This window comes from Pseudopipra pipra, chromosome 9 (genome assembly GCF_036250125.1).
Source record: "Pseudopipra pipra isolate bDixPip1 chromosome 9, bDixPip1.hap1, whole genome shotgun sequence".
Taxonomy (NCBI): domain Eukaryota; kingdom Metazoa; phylum Chordata; class Aves; order Passeriformes; family Pipridae; genus Pseudopipra; species Pseudopipra pipra.
In genome coordinates this window covers 6,996,122-7,016,886 of record NC_087557.1, presented here as the reverse complement: position 1 = coordinate 7,016,886, position 20,765 = coordinate 6,996,122, and the positions used below count along the sequence as shown (strand labels likewise).

The 20,765-nt window shown below is 59.8% G+C and overlaps 1 protein-coding gene across 1 annotated transcript; it reads right to left on the bottom strand.

Annotated features, from left to right (window-relative positions):
- On the bottom strand, nt 1-14,698 carry CRIP2 (cysteine rich protein 2). The gene is made up of 8 exons (XM_064664377.1): nt 14,555-14,698; nt 4,919-5,013; nt 2,958-3,015; nt 2,314-2,454; nt 2,069-2,137; nt 1,562-1,656; nt 1,239-1,296; nt 1-1,097 (listed from the first exon to the last, which is right to left on the bottom strand). The coding sequence occupies exons 1-8, from the start codon at nt 14,595-14,597 to the stop codon at nt 1,030-1,032; spliced, it is 627 nt and encodes a 208-aa protein (XP_064520447.1). The 5' UTR covers nt 14,598-14,698; the 3' UTR covers nt 1-1,029.
- Nucleotides 14,699-20,765: the final 6,067 nt, after the last annotated feature.

Here is a 20,765-nt window from a genome sequence, read left to right as displayed (position 1 = left end):
TCTCTCAAAACCTTTATTGTCAGCAAATAACAAAAGTCAGCCCTGCAGCAGCACAGGGAGCTTGGAGAGAGCAGGGTGTTGGCACCCAGGGCTCACTGCCCCTGCAGGTCCCCCACACCAGCCCCTCCCCAGCCTCCTGGGCAGCAGCAGGGGGGGTGTGCACAGGGGTGGACGGGTGAGATGGGGGCACGTGTCATTCTCCAAAGCAAGGGGCACATTTACAACTGGTTATAAATAAACAACAAGAAACCTCCGGCTCCAGGAAGCAGGCAGGCATCCCACTGCCAAGCCTCCAACCCAATGCGCTCTGTCTTCCAAAGGTGGGGAGAGCCCACTCCACCAGGGCTGCAGCTGCCAGGTGCTCCCCAGCACAGGCTCTGCCTCCAAGGGGGTCAGGCTGGGGAGGGCACCAACCTAAACCAGCCAGCAGAGCAGGTTGGGCACTTTCCTGGGTGCACCTACAGGGATTCAAGGATGGGGATGTAGGGAGGTGCCAGACACAACAGCGGACAGGGTCAGCTGTGGACCCTGGGGAGAGTGGAAGCCAGGGCATGGAGCCCAGGATGGCCAGAAGGGCAGAGCTGCAGATGGCACACAACCCCAGCAACTGGTGAGGAACAGGGCTGGGCGCTCTGATCCCCAGCCCCCATTCCTGAGCGCTGCGAGACTGCATGGAGCACCTCCTGACACCACCTTCCCCCCATCCCGAGTCCCTTGGGTGCCACCTGCTGTCCCCTGCACACGGTGACATCCCCACACCTGCCCTGCTGCCTCCCATGCTTGGGAGGGCTGGTGGGAGGGCTGGAGAGGGCAGAGCGCATTGGGAACCACCAGAGATACCTTCTATCTTTGCCTTTAAACACTGAAGCTTATATTAAAGACTATGATATATAACCCAGGGGCGGGGCTGTGGAGACAGCAGAGAGGGCACAGCTCCGTGGCCAGCCTGGTGAGGGTCTGCTCTGGCTGTGAGCAGGAGGTTAGTACGGGGGCACAGAGCGTGCAGGCAGGCAGGAGGGGGGATGCCATCTAGGGCTGGTTCTTTGCCTCGGGGTCTTTGTCGTAGATGTAGCTTCCCACAGCTCCAGTGTTGACACCTGCACAAGGGAAGATGCAAGAAGGTAAGGACCCGCGTGGATGTCTCCTCTGGGTGGTGACACGAGCATCGAGAGTGGCAGCCCAGGCAGGGCAAGTACCTCTGGACTGGCTCCCCATCCCACATGCCCCCAGGCACTCACCCTTTGGCCCAAAGAGGATTCCGTAGCAGGGCTTGTGGCAGTAGGGCTGTCCATCGTGCTGTGGGGCATAGAGAGAAGCATGTCACCCAGGGCCAGGGAAAATCCAGTCCCCAGGACACGTCCCCCTGACTGGGCATCTCTCCTGCTCTGCTCGTCCCTGCAGACAGCCCAGCACCCCCAGCACTCCCCCAGGAGCTGAAGAGCTGCTCCTCACAGCCCTGCCCTCCTGCAAAGGCAGGGGCTGCCAACTGGGACAGCTGGGCACAGCTCAGCTCAGCCATACCCCACTGGCATCCCCGTGTGTGCTGCCCAGGGACCCTTACCTCAGCATGGCCTCCCGGGGTCAGTGTCTTGCTGCAGCGCTCGCAGCGTAGGCAGGGACGGTGCCAGTCCTTCCCCAGTGAAGTCACCTTCTCAGCTGGAGGGGGACAAGGAGGGAGGGTCACACCAGCTCCTCGCAGCGTGTTCAGGGGGAGCATTCCCCGTGGGGATGTCACCTCCACATTCAAAATCCCAAGAGACCCCTGTGCAACCCAGCCTCTCACATATCTCCTACCCCTCTGCTGCCTCGCAGGTGACAGATGGTGGCCAAGGACAGCTATTACCACATGGGAGGTCACAGCAGGGGATACGATGCAGATAAAGCCCTGCACCCAGGAGTACATTCAAGAGGACCCACTCCTGAAGGCTCCTCAGGCACATCCCTCTGCAGTCCCAACCCTAAGCCCCAATTCCAGCCACTCTGCATGCCCCAGGGGTCCTGCACAGAGCCCCAGCACCATGGGCCGTGCCACTCCGAGGCATCACCCATTGCCTGCTCACCACCTTACCAAAGTAGACTCTCTTGCCACAGCGAGGGCACATGTTGGGCTCCCCGGTGAAGGTGGTGACACTGGAAGCTGGAAAAAAAGAGGGCATGGGAAGTGATGGGACATCTCAGCCAGGACACAGAGGTGTGGAAGGTCCCCCCACACAAACACTGCACCCCACACCATTGCCAAATGAGGTGGCTTTGGACTGACTGCCCATATGGCAAAGGGCCAGGCCACCTGTCCTGTCCTGTCCTGCCCCTCACCTTTGCTGGGTCCCTTGGGAGGTGCAGCATTCACCTTCCTCTCCTCCACCTTCACCGGGTGCTCGATGGGTCCCGGCGCAGTCTGCCCCTCGATCTGCGGCTTGTCATAGATGTACGACCCGGCGCCGCCAATGTTCACCCCTGCACAGGGGCAGAAAGAGACTGCCATGACCTGGGAGCACTCGGGATCGCCATCCTCCCCCCAGCCCCCTGTCCCTCCTCCCTCAGGCTCACTGAGCCAAGGGCCAGCTCAGTCACTGCTGCATCTCAGCCCCGCCTTGCTTTCTCCTGACCCAGGCTTTCTCCAGCCACATCTGGGATAGGAGAGTGACTCCACCTTCTGTCTGAATGGGAATTTGTTTTCTACATATAAAAAAAAAAAAAAAAAAAAAAAGGCAGCTGTCGGGATGGATCCCTCCCTCCTTTCTTTCCTTCCTCCCTCCCTCCCTTCCTCTCCAGCAGCTCTCCTCTCCCTCTGCACAAGGGAACAGCAGGGTTGGGACTGCAATTTGCTGGCTTGACGCTCAGCCCATGCTAGCCTGGCTCCTGGGGTGTTTTTGGGGCCGCCAGTGGGGATTGAGGGGACCTGGCCCCTCCTGCAGCCCTGAGCACAGCTGCACAGGTCTGGGGGGGCACGGACGTACCTTTGGGGCCAAAGAGCGTAGCATAACAGGGCTTATGGCAGAAAGGCTTCCCATCGTGCTGGGGAGAGAGGGTTAGTGTTAGGATGCTGAGCAGTGACCACAGTTCCCACAGGATTGCTTTCATCCCCCACTGGTGTTCAGAGACCATCATGGCCCTGCCAACACCCCAAAACACACCCAGCTGCAGGTCTGAAGTGACAGCCTCACCTGACCACTCAGAGATTCCAGCAGTATAAACACTCAGGCTGTTCTGTGTATGCCATGCCATGGGGCTGAAGCACCAGCACCTTGCAGCAGCTCAACTAAGAGGCATTTTTAAGCCCCGACCCAGCAGTGTGCCACTGGGACCCAACAAGGCATCACTTCGCCCTCTCAGCATCCTGTGCACAGTCAGGCCATTACTGGGGGCACAAAGCACCATGAGAGCACTGAGCTTCGCCTCCCCCTCGCCTTGGCCTGAGATCAGAGGCCCTGCATGGGCGCTGGTCCCAGCCCAGCTGCTATCGGCCCCACTATCGTCTGGGGCGATTATCACAGGAAGGCATGAGGCAGGCGATAAGCCCCGGAGCTCCCCACAGCCATTTCTCATGGGCCAGCTGGAACAGAGTCCAAGAGAAAAGAGAGAGTGTTTGTGGCTGGAGCAGGGGGCCAGCAGAGCTGCCATACACACTGCTCTGTCTAGAAAACCCACTAGAAGCCTGTTCTCAGGCAGGAACACACCCCACTGCCTGCTCGGCTCCACTCAGCATCTCAGCCCTGCTTCTGCCCTGTGCTCCTGCCCTCCATCCCCTCTGCTGCAAGGCAAGGACTCCTTGCCCAAAACGGGCAGGGTGGTAGGTGAGCAGAGGTGCTGTCCCTTCCCTCGCCTCCCTGTGCAGTGCTGTGCCAAAGGCGAGGGTTGGGATGGCTGGAGGCAAGGCTGGGGGAGTGAGCAGGCTGTGGGCTGGCCAAAGGCAGCTATAAAATATTGCAAGGCATAAATATCAGTATAGTTGCAGTGTTACCATGCCAGAGGAGAGGGTAAACATTTAGCTGGTCTCCCTGTGACACCTTTCCAACCTAGCCTCCAAAAGGAGGGAGAAAAAGCAGGGAAAGGCCAAATCTGCTGTCGGCACAGTCGGTGGGGGCTTGGCTGCCATCCCCCATGGGAGCAGAATCCAACCTTATATGGAGAAGCAGCAATTCTGGGCTTAACCCGGCCTGAAGCACAGATCCACCCATGCAGCCCCATTCTCCCTGGCAAGACAGGCCCCACTTCCCCCACTAGCTGTTGCTACCACCACCTGCTCCCCAGCTGTGCTGCCTGCTAAAACCCTGCTAAAGAGCTGGTGACACTGCGGCATGACAGGTGCTGCGCAAACTCGGGGCACTGGGTGTCATGCTGGGGTGTCACACAGGAAAAACACAGTTGCTCCCAAGCCTGAGCACCTGCCACCGCTGGCATGGCACCCTCACGCTCCCAAGTGCCGGGCAGTGGCAGTGGCAGCACACTCCAGCACAAGCCCCAGGGCACAGAGAGCACAACTGCCAAGCTTGCATCACCATGACAACCCAGGCATCCCCGTGCTTGGTGTTTTTAACCACAGGTCAGCGCAGGCTCTCAGCACCCACACGCCTTCAGTGCTCAAACAAGCCTGCCCAGTTCACAGAGCCTGCCCAGTGCTTACAAGGTATGCCCAGCCCTGCCACAGCTGCTGGGAGTCCACACCCAAGTGGCACAGCTGGGACACTACATGTGGTGCCAGTACCACTCTGTGGCTTCTCCAGGGCTGTGCACAAGAGCTCTGGAGCACCATGTGTTGCAGCAGCAGCGTTTGAAGCCACAGCATGCAGTCCTGGGCTTGCATGCCACACGGACAGCTCACCCACATGGCATCAAACACCTGCCCCAGCCCTATTCCTGGGAGTCCCCATGCATTGGGAGCAACAGCTCCCACCCCGTCTGCCCCAGCAGCTCTTACCTCAGCGTGCCCGCCCGGGGTCAGGGTCTTGTTGCAGCGCTCACACTTCAGGCAGAACTTGTGCCAGTCCTTGCCCAGGGAGGACACCTTCTCGGCTGCAGGGAACACGAGCGAGGGGTAAGCTGCCATCCAGCACCTGCTAAAGCCCCTGGGGAAGTCAGGCTCCAGGCACCTCAGGGGGCTGCAAGTGAGGGGTGCTGTGCTTGACAGGGGCTGATCATCAGCACACTGCACACATCAGCCACACTGCAGGGACCAGGGTCTGTGCAGCCGTGAGGGACATGGACACAGCCCCCCCAGCCTCTGACCCCCTCTAAGCACTGCACCAGCTACTAATAAGAAAATTAACTCTATCCCTGCTGAAGCCAGGACACCCACCCAGCTGTCATACCACAGACACCCTTTCCCATGAGCCAGTCCAGCAACGGTAGCGTTTTCCTTCCCACTCCCTGTGTCTATTTTTACCAGCCACATTACCCAGAATGACTCTGCTCCCATTCAAATATTTAGCGTTTCCATGCCCACCCCGCCCGTTTTAGTCATGCCTCCCACACACACCTCCAGCTGCTCGGGCTGCCCAGGGAGCCTCAGCCACAGCTCCAGCCCTCAGCCCGAGCTGCTCCCAGGAGGACAAGATGATAGACAGCTTCCACTGTCACCCCGGATGGACGTTTGGCCCTGGAAAACACCTGTCCCTTGGGCATGTGGGTGTTCCCCCCTCACTTCCCACCCGGGAACAGGCACAACGTGCAGATGGGTGCGTAGACACCATCCATGCATGGCCAGGAACCTGCGGAGCAACTCTCTGCTGGCACTGAACACAGTTTCAAAGTATCAGTGGGCAAATTCAGGGAGGGCGAATGCTTTGAGACTGGTTATAAGGAACACAATCCCTCTGGCTGGCCCCAAGCTGTACGTCTTCAGACGCACCCTGGGAGGCAGCACAGGCTGCCAGTGCTCCTTGCATCCCCAGCCTTGCACCATCCCTTCTCCCTCTCAGCACCTGGGGGGTCGAGGGCTGCCTTGTGCCCCCCACCAATTCCTGTTTGCCCTCCCCCTCCCATGCACATGTGCAGAGACAGCTGGCAAACAGTGTGAGCCCGTTAAAGCCACCGTAAAACTAAATCAGGAGGGCCAAATAAAATACTTAACAAGCAAATAAAAGCGCAATCAGAGCCAGCCCCACTCTACAAGAAGACCTCCTCTGGGATGTCGGGTTTCCCCTCTAAGGACCTCAGCAAATGTCACCTGTTTGCATCAGGTCAGGATGGGGGTCAAGAGCTCCTTGAGGGCAGGTCCTGGCTTCCAGAGCCACCCTCCTCCCAAGGCAAACAGCTGTGTCCAGGGCACGCCACAGGGCCAAGATAAGCCGAAACAATGCCATCACCACCCAAAAATTCAATTCCAGCACACAGCAGGGTGGCCAGTAGCAGGGGAGGGCAGCACTAGGGGGCAGAGCCAGAGTCATTGCACCAGGGTGCAAGGGAGACCCCTGAGAGTATCCCCAAGCAAGCACGTCAAAGATGGACTTGGGGGACTGGTATCAGCGGGAAGAAGCTCCAGACCCACCCTCCAGATGCCACAGATGGGTCCAGGCTGTTGGATCAAACCCAGGTGGGAGCACACAGCAGGGTGAAGGGATGCCCCACGACAGCCAGGGTCTGTGCCTGCCTGCCAAAAGCTGCCAGGGCAAATTCCTGCTGGCCCCAAGCCCAGGGACTCAGGAGGGTTCATATCTCCCAGCCCCTCACAGCAGGCAGCACATGAGGAAGGGGCCCTTCCTTTCCTCTGTAGCCCTTATCTGTCTCTGGGAGCGGAGGACCACCCCCAGGCTACAAGTACTCCCCAAAAGCAAGGGGGACACAGAGGTCCCAGCGTGCTGCTGCCGTGGGGCTATTGCAGGAGCCCTGCATCCTCCCTGGCAGGATCAGGTCCCTCCCCAGGGTGACCGGGGAGGGAAACAGAGCGTGATGGGCTGAAAGCTGAGCCAGGGGCTCGGGGCCAAAGAACCACTCGGCTTTGTCAGAGTGGATGCACAGCCAGGCCAGGCTGCGCTGCGGCTGCGTCACCCCCAGCTCCCCCCGCCACCGCGACCCAGCGCCTTCATGGCCCTGGGTACAAAGCAAGGAGGAAGCTCCGGTCGGATGTTTTCCAGAGGTCATTGCAATTACAGCCGGTCACGGCCCACGCCAGCTCCTTCCTGCTCCCGCGATAGGAGGTGCTCCTCCAACGTCCCCCCTCCATAATGTTTTAGCAGCTGTAAATCCCTGCTCCCCCCTAAGGGATGCACTCCCCGCCAGGGCATCCCGGGGCCGCGCAGGGTAAGAGGGATCGCACTGGCACCCACAGTCCCTGGCTGGAGATGGGGCAGGAGGGAGGAGGTGGCTCAGTGCCCCATCCTGCTCCCGGGGCACAAGGACAGCCCGGGAACCACGGGGGCTGCCCCTTGCCTCCGGATGGAAACGCCACGCAGAGGATGGTCAACAAACAAGGTTGCAAACAAGGACTCCCGGGGGACGCGTGCGGGACCGGCACAGCCGGGATGGCTTTCCAGGAGGCATTGTTCGAGCCGAGCAGAGGAAGCAGCTTGGAGCCACCCCAGCCCATTTCCAGGGCAGCGGCGTCCCGCCCGCGGCCACGGCATCCCATAAATCACTGCGGAGGGAAAGAACCAGCGCCCAGATTTCCTGTCACCCGGCCACATCTGCTCCACCATTGCATCAGCTCCAGAGGAAAAGTCTCTGGCCACATCCTCCTGCTGCTGGGGGGAGCCCCGCTCCGCACCCCACCATCGGCACTGCAAAAGCAGCCTGAGGATAAGCAGTGCCCGGGCTGCATCCAGCTCTGCGCAGGGAGCGTGGGATGGCACCGGGCTCCGGTGCAGATGTCGCACCACACCCAGCCTCTGCCACTGAATGCCATGCCCCCGTCCTCCCAGCAACACACAGAGTGCACGCTCATCCTGCTCTGCTTGCTGGATCCCGCACTTGCACACTCAGCCCATGGCGAGATGCTGCACTCAAGCCAGCTGAATTTAAACCAGCTGTGCAGCACCCTCCGGAAGGGCAGAGTTAAGGGTACTTGGCTGCAGGAATTTCACCTCTGCCACACGTGTGTGACTCGGGGTTTGCCAGCCCTGGGTTACCCACCTCGCCGAGGGTGGGCACTGGGTGCCCATCCATAATAAACCTCTCCCCAAGAGAAATGCCCCGCGGAGAGGTGGAGGCAGGGCCGGGTACGTGCCCGGCTGCAGGATGTAGCTGTGAGGAGGATTTGCTCCGCGGGGGGTGCAGCCCACACTGACAAGGGACAGCACCAGAGATGGGTAAAATCAGAGGCCAGGAGCGAGAAAGCAGCCGAGGGGACTGTCAAGGCAGACTGTTCCCACAGCTCCGCGGCAGCCCCACCCCAGAGACAACGCGGCTCATCCCGTAATTATCTGCCTTGCCCAGACAAGGCAGCTGGCGCTGGCCAGAGGTGAGCGCATCTTCTCGGGATGGGAAGGGAGCATCCCTCCTTCCAGTTTCTGCGCCGCCGGCCCTGCCGAGCCAGCTCCAGGCCCTTGCACAGGTATTTCCACAGCCTGACGTCAGCACTGCTCCCAGCCGGAGGCTTATTCAGCAAAAGCAACCATAGCTGCAGCTGCATCTCTGCAAAGGGCTGGGCTGTGCCCCATCCATCCCACCACAGCCCTGGAAAGGCAGAGGGAAGGGCTGACAAAGCCCAGTCTCACAATAAGGATGCCAAATCCTCACAGGGATCCAGCGACGGGCATCCCTGGAGGAGAGGGATGCTGTCAGACCGACAGCAGAAGCGTTTCAAGGCAGTTGCTTGGGAACACAAAGGAATGAATAAAAGAGAAAAGTGCAGGGAAAGGAGCCGGGTAAATGAAAACAAAGCCGAGAACCAGGGCAGCCAGCAGCCTCGTCCCCTCCCCTGTTCCTCGCAAAGTGGCCGGGAGAGGAAAAACGCAGAGGGACAGCTTAAGGATTTCCTGCCATGCCGGGCCATATCCCAGCCATGCTGCCCTGCCAGGGGTCTGCACTGCTTTCCCATGTCCCTCACCCTGTCCCCACCCCTGCCCTCCTCAGGCATGGCCAGGCAGCTCCTCTCCCCCATCCCACAGCTGGTGCTGACGGTTACACCGCACCGTGATTTTGTGGCCAAGACATATATATTTAGCTTCCCTGCAGCAAGGCAAGGCAAGGCAAGGCAAGGCAGCCCTCCAGCCCCAGCCACTAACTTGCTGGGCTCCCTCCAAGTGCACAACAAAGCCAGCTCAGTACAGCCTCACCACAGAGCACAGCCCAGGGGGGAACAAGGAATATCCCAGGCAGAGGCTCCCGCTTCCAGCCAATTGGAGAGACAAGATCTTCCCCAGGACCCAAGCCCCCATGTAGCTGAGTCACTTGGGTGCAAGGGAGAGTTGTTTGATTTCCAGGTGCAGCCCTAATGCACAGCATGGCTCCTGTCCACCCCACTGCTTCCTGCCTCTCCTCTGACAGAACCTCACCTACTGCAGGCACTTTTCTGGCTGTGAGCCTCCAACCTCCTGCTCTGGTTCACAGGACCAGGGCAGCCTCCAGCAAGTCCCTCTCCATTTTCCACAGGGCTTCATCAAGCAGCATCTGCATGGAATGCATTTGAGGTCAGGCAGCTCAACTGTGTATGTGTTTGTGCTGGGAGAGGACCAGCAGTGTTTCCAGCCAGGCATTGGGTTCAGCCAGGTCTGAGCCTAAAAAATCAGCTGCTTTCCAGCTGCACAGCGGCCCCACATGGGAGGCATGGGAGGCAGGACCCCGGCCAGCAGCAGGAGCCTGACAGCCAGCGGTGCTTCCCTTGCCCACCACATGGCCGGGGGGCAGAGTGACCAGTGAGAGGGGGGCACACACAGGCACACAAGCAAACCACTCCCTGGGTAGTTGCTGGTCCAGAGCACTGTATTCCCTCTGCACAGTGAGATGCCATCTCTGGAAAGCAGTGCCAGGGGGATGAAACAGCTTCCTGGCCCATTTGGCAAGAGTAGGATTCTGGGACATGCTGGAGCAGCTAAGCCTGTCAAAGTGCCACTCCAGCCCCATGACTACTCACCTCCCCACCCTGCTGGTCCCCCCCCAACTCCAAACAAGGCTTGACCCTGGACTGTGGGCAACAGAGACAGCAGGGGGAGAGGATGCTCAGAAAGGAGCACCTGCAGCACTGGTGCTCCCCACCAGCAAGTGCACATCAAGCTGGTGGGAAGGTTCTCCTCTATCCACATGCAAGGATCTATCCCCTACCATCACCTCCCTGGTTGCTTCAGGACCTTTGGCAGGAGCAATGGGCACCACCATCACACCATAGCCAAAAACGGCACCATGACACACGCTCCAGGCTCTGCACTCGATTGCAACATTGCAGTGACAGATTTTCCATTACTTCTTGCTTAGGCGTTCCTGCTCCGCCTTTCCTTGCCTTTCCTTTCCAGTCCCATCACCTCGCCTCTCCCCATCCCTGTGCTCCTGCCAGGGACAGGGAAGCAGGATAGGAACACAAAGATCTCTGCCTGTCTAGGAGTTGAGATATGGGTGCAGGACTTCATAATCCAGACAACAAATGGTGGTCACTCAGGACTAGCCAGGCTTGCAGAGAACAGCCTGCTAGCCCCAAGCCTCCAGCACCCATGGCACCGGGAGCAGCACTGCTCCCAACAGCTGGCGATGCCAGCACCACACTGTGCAGGAGCCCCAGCAGCTCCAGCAAAGCACAGCACATGAGTGAGGGGATCCAGAACTCACACCATCCCATTCCACCCTCTCACAGATCATTTTCTACAGCTCGTGCTATTTTCCTGAGGGAAAAGCTCACGCTAATCAGCCTGTTCTTCAGCTTCCCACAGAGGCATCCCTCCCCCCAGCAGGGCCCTGCACAGGGAGCAGGGAACTGGAGCATCCTTAGTTACCACTTTGCAAGGTCCACATTTGTTCCAAGAGCAGCCACCCCGAGACATGGGAGCAGAGGGTTCTCCAAGGAGCCCAGCCAGCTCCGTGCTGGTGAGCCAGGGCCATGCCAATGGCTACACCGGCTGCACTTGAAGAGCCACTTCCTTTGTTAGGGACAGCTGTAAAGGAAATCAAGCCCTCCTGCCTCTCCTGCCCCACCGTCTCCCAACAGCCAGTGCCTGGAGCCAAGGACAGCGGTTACTTATTAATTGCAGAGCAGCTTCTGCAGCTTGAATTTCACTGGGCTGACCTGCCAATGCAGTGCTCTGCAGGGAGAGCACCCTACCCTCATGGCACTCCGTGTCCTGCTGCACTCCAAGCGTGACCACAGGGTCAGGCATCTGCTGCAGGCCCCTTGAAGCATGCTGGGCTTGGACCCTCCTTGCTTCCCAGCTGGATGTGTCCATGTCCTTAGTCCCTCTCTGGCACTCCACCAGCAACCCAATCTACGGCTGCAGGCACAGCTGGGACAAGCCTGGAGGGCTACTGAGTGACTCCCATTTGCTTTTAGGATGCCCCTTTCCAAACAAATAGTGCAGCCAGCCTCCCACCAGCCCTCACACTCCCCAGCACGTGCAGCAAGCTCCCCAAAAGCCGCCCACTGCTGGACCCCGCTGCACGTGTGCTTGCCACATCCCAAGGGCTTTTCCCCGCCTTGTGCTTGGGATGGGAAAATAGGAAACCCCCTGCTGCTGCAATCCCCCGCAGTTCACTGGAAGAAAGGACAGGAGGCGGAAAGGCTTGGCCAGGGCTCCCGGTGACCCTGCAAAACTCATTTAAGGCTAGCAATGCAAAAGGGAGCCAGGGAAATGTGGCTGCAGGAGACTCCAGTCCCTCCGGAGCTTCCTGCCAGAAGTGATAACCTAAACCCAATCCCAGGCTGCTGCCACCTGCCAGCGTGATGGGAGCTGATCCCGCAGCTGCCAGCAGTGCTGCTCCTCCAGTTAAACATTCACTTCATCCCGCCAACCTCCCCAAAGCGGGAAAGTTAGCCCTGGCCGTTCCTGGAAACAATGTCACAGACCTCAGCTTGCTTAAAAAAAAAAAAAAAAGGAAAAAAAGCCAGAAAACTATTTTTATATTTCCCTGTGCTTTTTAAAGAAAAAAAGCTCATTCTGTAGCTCAGGAAACGCCCACATCCTCCTGACTGCACAGGGAGGAGCCCGCTGGATTTTTCCAGGGAGCATGAAGCAACAGGCATGCTGGAAATGAGTTTTCCATAGGTACCCACGACTGCTGGCGTTGGGCAGCCTCTCTGGCACTGCACGGGGCTGGGAATAGGACACGGTGGCATTTCTCACACATGACCCACGGCTGCAATCCCAGGCATTCGAGAAGTTACGAGCTGCCAGCGTTCATTCAGCACAGGCGAGGAGACTCCCGAACAAGCAGGGCTTTATGAATCACCTCCCCGTTAAGCTTCGGGCGAGCCGAGGAATTCACAAGTGATATCAAACCCTGGACACAGAGCTGCCATCACCTTCCCACCAAACCACGCGGTCCATCAGGAGGAAAGCCCAGGGGCCGCGTCCCGGAAAGACGGCTCAGAGTTTGCATCTAGCTTTTATGCATTGAATAAACGGACCTAGGTTTGCTCTGCCAGAGCCTGGGCGGTTCCTCAAGGAAAAGCTCAAGGCATCAACAGGGACATGCTCCAGCCTATCTCAGCTCCAAGCACAGAGAAGTTTTTGGCTTGCTCCCGTTTCAACTCACCCGCCCCAGTCTCTCTTAGGGGCAGCAGGGGTGACAGTTCCTGGGGGAAGGTGTGGGGTAGGGGCTGCCACTCCTCTGCTGCCAGGCACCTGCCTCCTCCCTGCCTGTAGGGCAAGGTGTCCACCCCTTGCAGGGCAGGAACAGGGAGCCCCGAAGCAGCAGAGACCTACAGAAACCTACAGCACCTACAGAAACCCTTCTGGGGAGAGAGAGCCGGCACGCAGCTGGGGACATGGGGTACAGCCCTGTTCCACCCCCTCAGGAGACCCACAAGGCCCCCGGCACGGGGAGAGAGAAAGAGCACGGGCACTGCTGGGGGCTGCTGCTTCACCTCCTGGCACAGCCCGACCTCCGCAGGCAAGGCGGGGGGGTCCCAGAGCCCAGCCCCAACCCCCCACGAAGGGCAGGCTCATCCCTGGAGAGAGAGGAGCAACTCTGACCCGGGGTCAGTGCCCAGCTGGCTGGGCGGGCACTATTTTCTGCTTAAAAGGGAAAAGATTCACACAAAGAAAGACATCCAAGGGGCCGAGCCCTTCCCACCCCCACACAAATAGGTTTATTTAAAGGAGGAAGACAGCAAATTCCTATTTCCCTGTGTTTACTTGGAGATGGCCGGAAAGGAATGAAAGCACCAGTGCCTCCAATGCTCAGGCACCATCAGGATCTTTTGGCATTTCTTCACCAAACAAACGCACTGAGGCAACAGGGGCTGGACCCCAGAGCACAGCGGGGAGATGGGCAGGGAGGGGGGCAGGGAGGCAGTGCCAGGCCGGCTGGACTCCGTGGCCAGCAGGTCCCAGGAGGCAACTTGGGCTGGAGTGCTGGATCCATCCTGAGCCTGCAGTACAGTCCCATGGGTGCCCACCTCGAGGGTGCTCACCCAGAGGGGTCAGGTCACTCCCCGGGAAGCTCCCGGCCGGGCACTGCCGCTCAGGGGGAAGCAGGCTGGGGCAGCTCCATGGGGAGCGTCAGGGAGGCACAAAGGGCCAGCCCCTGCTCCCACCTCCACCCACCCACTCCCGGCTTTCTCCAAGCCGGGCGGCGGCGCTCAGCCCGGGGTGCCCGACGGGACACATCCCAGCCCCGGTTCCCAGAGATCCTGACCAGCCTCAACCCCAAACAGGGCCCTCGGAGACCTGCAGGGACTCGCTGCTGCCCTAACCCAGCCACGGGCGTGTCAAGATGGACCTCTGAGCCCAGGCGCTGCCTTTGAACAAGTCCCGTACAAACCCCAAAACCCTTAATTAGCTCGCCAGATGGGAACAACCCGCTGAGGGCTGGCTGCGAGGCCAGACAGGGAGGGGTGAATGGCACACCTGGGGGCAGGCTTGCAGGGAATCAAAGAAACTGGCTGGGAGAAGGTTTTGTTTGCACCTGCTACCGCCGGCTTCTCCTCCCTAAGAGACCCTTGGATCATGGGCTCCCCCTGCCCAGCACCCCGGCCGTGTCGGGTGGGCTGGGTTCCCCTGACCCAAGCCAGTAGGTACCTGGGGACATGAGCCACCCCATTCTCAGCACTTCAGACTGCGGGCACGTGTCCGAACCAGGGAGCACGGGAGGGTGCCCGGGGTCCCCTGTCCCAGGGCCAGCCAGCAGCACCCCCAGGCACAGCCCGGGGATGAGGGTCCGGGGGGCCGGAGGGGCAGAGCAGAGGGTTCGCGGCCGCTGCCGGGGGGCTCCGGGGGAGAAGCAGCTCCTGCTGGGCAGGTCTCCGGGTGCGTCCGGAGAGGGAACCGGGAGATGCGCCGGCCATGGGGAGGGCGGGTGTGGGGACACATCCCAGGGGGGAAAAGAGAAGAGGAGGCGGGGATGCACCGGGAGCCGAGAAAGGGGAAGGCAGGGATGAGCGCCGGCTCTGGGCAGGGGAACCGGGCTGAGGTCCCGGCGATGCGTTTGGGCGCGGGGAAGGGGATGAGGGGCCGGGCCCCGGAGATGCGCTCACCGAAGTACACGGTCTTGTCGCACTTGGGGCACTTGGATGCCATGTCGGGAGAGCGGAGCCGAGCCGAGCCGCGCGGTGCCGAGCCGTGCTGTGATGTGCCGCGCCGTGCGCCCCGCTCCGCCCGGCCCCCGCCCACCGGCCCCGCCGCCGCCGCCGCCCGGGGGGAGCTGGGGCGGGGCCGCCCGAAAGCGCCGGCCCGGCCCGGCACGGACGCGCTCCGGATGGCGCGGTGCGGCCCGGCACGGCTCGGCTCGGCTCGGCCCGGCCGGCTGCGGGCCCAGCGCAGCAGGTGCCCGGTCCTAGCGGGCGAAAAGAACCCCCGCTGTCCTGTCCCCCACCCGCAAAGTCCAAAGTCGGCACGCGCGTGTTCCCGACTGCCCTTGCCCGGGAAAAAAAAAAAAAATGATAAACAAGTTGCAATTAAGCGACGCGACTTATGGGTTTTTAGCGGCCCCGAAGGCACCGGCCGAGAGCCCCCCCGGCTGCCCCCGGCCAGCAGCCGCCCCCGGGGCATGAGCGGACGGTGCCGGCCCCGGGCTATCCCCCGCGGAGGGGCTCGGGCATCTCCCACCGCCCCCGCGGGACCCCGCAGCCCGGACCCGCCCCAGCCCCGCTCGGCTGTCCGGCTACAGCGCCCGCGCCCCCCGGCTCCTGGCGCCATCCCGCTCCGTTGCCATGGAAACTCCCATCTCAAAAAGCCCTCCGGCTGCAAAGGGATGCTCAGGGATCCGTGAAGCCGTGGCGAGGCAGGACAGACCCATGGTGGGATGCAGAACCCCTGCACCGGGGGGAGCCCCGCTGTGCCCGCCCGGCCAGATCCTGCCCCACGGGGAGGGCTGTGGGGGGCGCAGGGGAGGGGGTGTCCCGAGAAGGTGAGCGGGGCAGCAGGGCCTCTGACTGGGGTGCTCTGGGGGCTGCATCCCTGCACCATCATCCCCCAGGCTGTGGCCGGGTGTTGGTAAACAGGACATCTGCCACTCCGCAAGCAGAGCTCTTGTATTATTCATCAGCCGGCAGCCTGGCTCTGCTCCGCCGCCATTGTCATAGAATTCCTCCTTTCTCTGCCGGCAGCTGGTGCAGCTGCCAAGCGCCTGCCTGGCCCCCGGCGCAACGACGGGCTTGGGAAGGGAATCTGAGGCTCCGGGATGGGACAGGGTAACCCTGCCGGCGAGTTGCATGGGGGTGACGGGACAGGGATGCTTGATAGTGGGTTTCTCCATCGCTCATGCATCCTGCTGGGTTGAAAAGCCCAGGCATCCCTGTCACTCCTCGCCCAGCTGCTGTCACAACAATGTGTGGCTTTGTGGCCTGCGGGGTCCTTGCACAAGGGCAGGTGGTAGAGGTGCCTCCGGGGCGCCCCAGCCCCTCACAGCCCCTGGGAGGGGCAGCTGAGCTCTGTGTGTCCCACAACGGAGCCAACATGTCCCAGCCCAGGCCAGCAGCCACCAGGGTAGGACAAGAGCTGGGTTTTTTTTGGAGCTGTCGATTTCTGGGGGACCAGCTGCCCCTTTCAGCACAGCCCCACGGCGCTCTAGTGGGTCCCTCTGTGCTACCCAGTGTATCTGCAGCCCTAAAGCAGCCCATGGCAGCAGACAGGTGCCAACACAGCACCGGTAGCATCCCTGTGCCTGCAACAGCTCCTCTCCTGCACTGTGAGGGACATTCTGAAAAGGGTCTGCTGTCTAAATTCTCCAGATCCATAGAAAATTTCAGCTGATTTCCCAGCCGTGGGGGCTGGGGGGCAGGAGGAGGAGGAAGGAGGCTGCATCCACCCAATAGCACGTGTGGGCCGGCCACAGGAGAAAGCCTGGGCTCTGCCATGCTGCAGAACGAGCACCCAGCCCAGCTCTCACCGGCCAAGGGCTTTTCACACACAGAAGCTGGGGGGAATTAAGACAAATCACCTAAAGGTGTGAATCCCTGTCTGCAAATGCGCTAAATCCCAAGCGGATATGCTCGTTCAGGAGCAAAGTGGCTTTAGCTGGTCGTGTCTTAATCTGCCCTGATTTAGGCTCGGCATGCTCCTGCACTGAGGGCAAGGCTGTCTCGGGGACAGGTGACTTTGGTGGCACTAACTGAGCAAGCAGGGACAGCCCAGCTTCTCCGGGGACAGGACACCCAGTGCCAGGCACAGGACAGCCTGCTGCCAGGGGGATGCAGGATGTGGGCAGCGGTGTAGTGACATGAGGGACACCCCTGACCTCGTTGTGCCTCTCCCCAGACAGGGTACAGGCTGGGGAGTAATTTTCACCAAAGGATGCATTCTACATCAGACATTTATGGGCCCTCATCCCTGCCCAAGGGCTGAGCTGGAGTTTCCCTGGCAGCGGGTGACAAAGCTGCCTTTCAGCAGCCCTGGGAGGTTTCTGGCGTGCAGCAGTGCCCGGGGGTGTCCTGGCCGAGGGGACCATCCCCCCGGCCCTCACCCCCATGGACGTAGGTGACCCATTTTCCTCCAATGGCACCGGCCCTGGGCAGCCTCAGGATTTCCTGAGCTGCCATGGCCAGCTGGCTCCCTGGCCCAGACACATCACTCCGCAGGGCACTGATGTTGGAGCTCTGCTGATCTGGCTGTGCCCTCAATTACCCACATCGGGGGCGTGAGGGGGCTTTCCTCCACTGAGCAGCTGGCAGCCCAGCATCCCCCTCCCCCATAAAGTGGGGGCTTCTAACCCAGCCCCTTCCCTCAGGGGTGCTGCACAGAGTGGAGCAGGAGCCACATCCCTACAACATCCTTTCCAGATGGGACTGAGACTGAAGCAAGCCCACATCCTAAAGCCAGTGTCTGTAGCTCCACTGGGAGCCTGTAAAAGGCGTGAGGCTGGGACCTCTGCCTAGGGCAGGTCAGAGAGCTTTGCACAGAGATTAAGGGAAAGTAAGGAATAAATAAGGAATAACTCCCCTCAGGCTGCTTCTCCTTTGGCTCACCTCTATCCCCTTCCCTGCGCTGACGCCCCTCAGCTCTTTCTTCTTCCCTCAGATGCATACCACAAAAACTCATGGACCCAGACAGAGCTGCTCATGTGGGGAGTTGGAGCTGGACAGCATTCCTCTTCTCTCATGTTTTCTGGCACCTAGGATCCTTTGGATTTGTTACAGGGCAAGAAGAGACTGAGGGGAAAAAGTACCCAATAAAAAAGGTTAAGGCAAAAACCCCTGCTGCTGGCTGGGTGTGCCCAGAGGTCAGTGATCCATGCATGGCCTGCAGACCACCCACATGCCCAGCCCCCTGTCCCCCATGACAGGGTCACCCCAGGGTGACACGCTGCAGCTCTCTGTCACCCCCTAAAGCTCCTGCACCCCCAGACACACCCACAACCAGGTGCTGGTTGGTTACAAACGGCAGAGCAGCCACCTGCTACCCATGCAAGTGACAGACACTGCCCACTGGCTGCCCCAGCTCTGCCTGCATTTTGCCTTGGTCTTTGCTGTTAGGCAGGAGTTTCATGGAAAAACTGTTTGAGCTTCCCTTCGTGGCCTGGGAGCAGTTCCCTGTGGTTGCTCAGGGATGTGACAGAAGGAGCCTTTCACAAAACCTGGCAAAACATTTCTTTCTTTCTTTTTTTTCTCCACTGCCCTCCTGGATATGCAGTGGCTGCCAGCCTGGATCTGGCTGTCCTACATCCCAAGCTGGGGCTGCATGGGAGCTGGGGCTGCTGGGGCTGCACGGGAGCCTGCCTGCAGCAGGGGAAACCTACCCCCCAACACAAGGAGCCCAGGGCTGGCTGAGGTGGGGAGGAACTGCAGATGGAGCAGGGACAGCCCACACATGCTGGGTACCCAGCCTCGCTGACGAAGGGCATCTGCAGGATAAGCACACGGCTCGGGAAGGGGAGCACAGGGGCTTAAGAAGGATTAGCAAGAGATGGGAAGATGGAGGAGCAGAGCAAGAGCGTGCCGAGGGGCTGGCAGGAGCTGGCTCTTGTCAGGCAGCACATGCCACCGACCAGGGCCCGGCACGTCACCGCCTGGCCCCGGCACCCGTTATCTGGAGCTCCAACCATCCACTTGTCGCTTCTCTCCTTTAAAAGGTACCCGAGTCCCTGCCGTTATCAGGCGCAGTCGATAGCACTGTCACGCCTGCAATAAACAGGTTTACAGATATCCCACTTGTCCTTGCAACCTGGAATGGATGTCCCCATTGTCCCTGCGACCCCTTCCCAAGGGGCTGTGGCTGCTGGCCCAACCAGGGCCAGTGAGCATCCCAGCAGGCTGCATGCAGATGCCAAGCATGTAGATACTTCACGTGGAGCACGTGAACCTCCACAGAGCAGGCACAATGCCTCTGTGAGGCAGTATCGCAGTGCCTGAGGAGCAGTGCTCTAACCAAAAAAAGGCAGGAAAACAGCTGGAGAGACCAGCACTCAAACCCCCAGGAGAGCCAGGCACCGTGGTGGGACTGCAGCGGGGAGGCTGTGCAGGGAGTGGCCAGGTGTAGGGGTGGCTGGCACTGCTGGCTCCTCCTCAGTTTTTCCACGTGAAGAAAATGCTGCCCCAGGGAACAGGTTGTGCTCAGAGCCAGGCCTCGGTGGCAAAGTTCAGCTCAGGGCAGTTTGTCATTAAGCCCTCCCAGTCCCACAGCCCCTGCTGGACATGCTGTGGCCAGAGGTCAGGCCAGCCACGGTGCAACACAGCTCCGAGGGCTGGCACAGCAGAAGGAAAAGTGTGGAAAGTGGCTGCCCAGCTTTCACTGTCTGTGGCCCATGTGCACACCACCTACAGGACACAGCTCTCGGCGAGCTCCTGGGGTAGGGATGGGGCTGGACACATAATCCAGCACCTCACAAGTGCTGTGATGTCTCCATGGCACCATCTTCTTCTTCAGCATCACAAGGGGGAAGACCCGCCCATTAGGATGCATTTGCCCCCAGCGCTCACCAAACAATATGGGCATCTTCCTGGGATGCAGGAAAAGGAGCGAGCAAACCCCCCCAGCTCGGCTCCTTGTCCGCACGCTCCACACGCTCCTCTCTCGCGTGTCCTGCCCGGGGGCAGCCAAGACACAGGCAGGGGGAACAAACTCGCTCCTGCTCAGATGGAAAATCTCTGAACCAGCACGACTTGGCTGGAACCCTCCAGGAAGGACCTGTAAATCTGCTCGCTGTGACGCTGCCAGCATCCCACGGAGCACTGGATCCAGGTGGAGAGTCCCCTTGCAGGCAGGAAGGGAGGAAGCTGTCTGCAGAAAGATGCTGAATTTATGTTATTCATACTCGCTCCAGGAATGTGGTGAATGAACTTGCAAAGCCCAGGGCAGGAATCAAGTGTGCTTCAACCCTGACCTTGCCTGACTTTCTTCCAGGCTGAAGAGGAGGTGGAGACAAGCCCCCAGCCCATCTGAATTTACTGTGTGCCTTTTCTTGTGGCAGCTTTCCTCCCCCTGCATGCATAAAATGCGATCATCAGAGACTGAGTCTTTCACCAGGTTTCAAAGGTGGCCAAGCAGGGCAAAACCCTTCTGTCAGCCCCCAGGAAGGGAAGAGAGGGCAACAGGAACATGAGGACATGGGCCATGCCAGCCTCCTCCCTCAGGGGGGGCAGTAAAGACATGCTCAGGACACATGCCCAAGACATGTTTATATCCTGAAGATGGGCATCACAGTAGATCCCATCACTGTTGGCTCTTGCAGGCTCACCTAGAAAAACACTGACTAAAAAGTACATTTACAGGAAAAACCCCAAACAAACCCTCGCCAGCTAGAGAGGACTGTCATGCCTCGACTTGCCTTTCTGCAGCGATCTCTCTCTCCTTTCTTTCTCTAAAGCTGCTGCCAAAGCTTATTTGGGTTAATGGTGTTTTTAAGCCTGTGCCCTCTTGATGGATTAAGAAAACCAGAAAAGATGCAGGGTCCAGTTTCTGTAACTGTGTCAAACCCCTGCTTCCCCCAGCCAGTCAAAAGCTTTTATTCGCGCTCTTCCCAGAAATCCCCCAGGCTGGCACAACTCCCATGCCAGTGCTCAGGCCCACATCCCTGTGTAAGCAGGTAAGTGCCCTCTCCTCCCACGGCAGTGGGAGGCAGCTCCACCATGATGCAAGCCGACCATCCAAAAAAGCCTTTCCAGCTTCCCAAGGTCTGGTTTGTGTAACACTCTCTCTGAGAGCCAGAGCCCGCAGCAGAGCTGGCACCGTCTCCAAATTTCCATTTCAAAGGCAATTTCAGCGTGTATTTTGCTTTACAACTCTCCAGTAGTGTCCCGGTTACAGCCCTCC